At 36.4% G+C, this 3,019-nt stretch overlaps 1 protein-coding gene across 2 annotated transcripts; it reads left to right on the top strand.

Moving 5' to 3' along the window:
- The first annotated feature begins 396 nt into the window (after positions 1-396).
- On the top strand, positions 397-2,513 carry LOC125477178. 2 transcript variants are annotated; one of them, XM_048584137.1, is made up of 5 exons: positions 397-632; positions 1,288-1,506; positions 1,633-1,712; positions 1,820-1,898; positions 1,992-2,513. In XM_048584137.1, exons 2-5 carry the CDS (start codon positions 1,324-1,326, stop codon positions 2,040-2,042), a joined length of 393 nt encoding a protein of 130 aa, XP_048440094.1. In that variant the 5' UTR covers positions 397-632; positions 1,288-1,323; the 3' UTR covers positions 2,043-2,513. The 2 variants fall into 2 exon arrangements, with proteins under 2 accessions (XP_048440094.1, XP_048440095.1); XM_048584138.1 differs by having other exon boundaries at positions 397-1,506.
- Positions 2,514-3,019: the final 506 nt, after the last annotated feature.

Here is a 3,019-nt window from a genome sequence, read left to right as displayed (position 1 = left end):
TCTACCACCACACACATATGCCTGACCATCATCAAACTCGCCATCTCAACGTTATCAGCCGTCGAACCTGAGACCTAATGGAAGCAAGCTTCAGCTCTTGTACACAAGGCCAGTAAGACGACCAGTGCAAAAATCATGCAAAAATCGACTTTAAACTTTGTATTTGGGCCCAACCAGTTACACTAATGTACGGTCATTTTATTAATTTGACCTTTCGTAACATGACATATGTTTGTTTCAACTCATGCATTCTGTATTCGAAATTTACCCTTCCTTTAATAATGACAAATTTTAAAATAAAAAGAAACTAGAAATATGGGATACTTTTGTAAATATAATTTTATTTAGACCCACTGAAACTCTTTTTACACCTAGCTACAAAAAAAAATTCTCTGTAATTCCTATTTTACCCCTTACACAAAATGAAATAAGGAAATGAAAATTAAATATCTTTCTACACCCATTCAACCAAGATAGCACCCACATGCAGCTCCACCACACAACCACCACTCCAGACCTTCTCTCTTCTTCTGCATATCAAAAAAAAAAAAAAAAAAATAGTCGGGAGCGAGACAAACCCAACAAAGACAAGGAGGAGCCCGCCGGAAGGAGAGAGAACAGTCGGGAAATAGGTTTGATGAGTCTTTGTTTTTCCAGTTTATTTATGCTTATTGTTTATGATGGTAAACTAGAGAGTTTAGGTAACAAAATATTAAAGTTGGGTTTAAAAATAAAAAAACTGGATCCAGATAAAATTTCTCTTTTGTAAATGGAATTCACAATGTCTTCATATTTTACATGTGGAAACTATAGAAAAACAAAGGTATATTAGAATACCTTATTTGGTTAAAGGAATGAAAAGATCTTCTCCGTTTATCGTTCATCGTGCGGTCATAAATTATTTTAAATACCAACCTCTCATCCATTCATCATCATCACCAACGCAAGTACCAGCCTTCGAAGCCAGAATCTTGAGGAATTATGCTTCCGCAATTAACCACTAGGCTAAGAAGAAGGGCGGTGCAAATGCATGCCCAAAAATGAACTTAGTCCTCACAAATTGAGTTTGGGCCCAGCCAATTTTTGCTCTATTTGTATATCATTTTTAATTTGACATTTGTAGCTACATTTGGTGAATAAGTTTCCCTATGCATATCTATATGTGATAAAAAAAAAAAAAAAAAACAAAAACAAAAACAAAAATCTCATACGCTTTTGTTCTGCTTTTTAAATTATTTGAAATACAAAGATTATAAATTTTAACTACTATTTATTTGTTGAGTGCAGCATCACTATGAGCTCTCCAACCTCGATTCCAACCAAATGAAGTGCATCCATGACCTTTGCTCTAGTAGGTTCACTCAATGGAAGAGTGACCTCCACAAGCATTATGAGCCATATGACGGTCCCGAGGTCGCTCTAGAAGTTGGGTGCCTTATAGAGTTGCTGGACCGTCGGGATGAAAAGGAGTGGCTCTGCGGCCATTTTCAAGACGAGAAATATTTGGTACGTATAATTTATATTTCAATAATATATTAATAAAAAAATTTACAATTTAAAAAAAAAACATTTCACTTTTTTAAATTCATTTGTTATAAATATCTAAATTAATATGTTTTTTTAATTCAACAGAAAAAAGTGAAGGCAAACTCAATCAATCGGTTGAAAAAGAAACTTCTTCACCGATCCGGGTCACGACGCTTCTCTTATAGGTTGGAGGAGCGACGTAAATTAACTGTATATTTATTTTAAGTTTCAATCTTTTTACTCTTTATTACACAATTGGTAATCTATGTTAATACTTTTTAAATTTTTTCAGGAGGTCAAAGTTTCCTGAAATTGACATTTTCAAGGAGGTGTACGTTCGGCCCAGGGATGAGCTGACGGAAAACCTTCATGTAAGTTCTTTCAAATTTATAATATTCAATTTGTATTAATATTAATTACATGTATATTCAAATTAATTTGTTTTTTTTTTCTCATTTTTCTAGTCCACCATGGTGGAGAAAGGCCAGATAGTTCTGGAGGAGGTGGCTTCCTAGCTTCCCCTAGAGACCCCAATGGAGGAGGTGTTTTCCCCTGAGGATGCTCGATTTCAGATCATGACCGACACACTTGATCAGACCCTCGGTCATCGGCATGAGAATGTTCACCTAGGGCTTGGGAAAGCCCACCTTTAGGACCCATCCGCCTCATCCTCCAGGCAAAGAACTGAACAAGTCAAAACACTGACATTTGAAGTGGCGGGCTTGAAGGAGCAGATTGCAGCCTAGTAGTCTTAGATTGCGGCCCAAAATAATTGGATGAACCAAATACGTCGCACACTTCAGATCTCTGGCATTCAATTCCCCAACGTTGAACTAGCTCCAAAAACGACCTCTCAGCCCTCTGCCATAGCAGCTACGACCTCCTAACCCCCTAACACAGCAACAATACCACCAACCGGCGATTGTGACGTCGTAGACTTCTTTTTTTAGTTTTGTTTTAAATTGTTTTCAAATTTAAAAATACATTTTTCCATTGTATGTACATTTACCATAATTTTTCAATTCAATATTCTTCTTTACATTTTCTATTTTCATTAAATTCATTTTACATAAACGAAGAAAATAAAAATAACAAAATTATTTATAAAACTAATTTACAAATAAATAAATAATAGATTATTTAAAAAACTAATTTTAAAATCTTATGGTGACGACCTCTATGTCCGTTGTGCAAGAGTTTGTGGGTCGAACCTACATGTCCGTCGTGCAACAGTTTGTGGGTCGAAGTTGAATGTCCGTTGAGCAAGACTTTGAGGGTTGAACCTATGTCATCGTCGCGCAAGAGTTTGGGTATCGAAACCCATTTTCGTCGCTTGATATGTGCAATGACCACGACTTCCATCGCGCAATCTTCATTTTGCGCAATGAGGACATTTCCTCCGTCGCGCAATGCCTGACGTCAAGAGCTTTGCATGACGAAATCTTCGTCACGCAATGTTTCTAGCGACGGTTTTTCCGTTTACACGATAGTT

The sequence above is a fragment of a genome, unplaced genomic scaffold (genome assembly GCF_019419815.1).
Source record: "Pyrus x bretschneideri cultivar Hongxiangsu unplaced genomic scaffold, Pyrus_bretschneideri_v1 Contig20, whole genome shotgun sequence".
NCBI lineage: Eukaryota > Viridiplantae > Streptophyta > Magnoliopsida > Rosales > Rosaceae > Pyrus > Pyrus x bretschneideri.
This window is presented reverse-complemented; position numbering and strand designations above follow the sequence as displayed.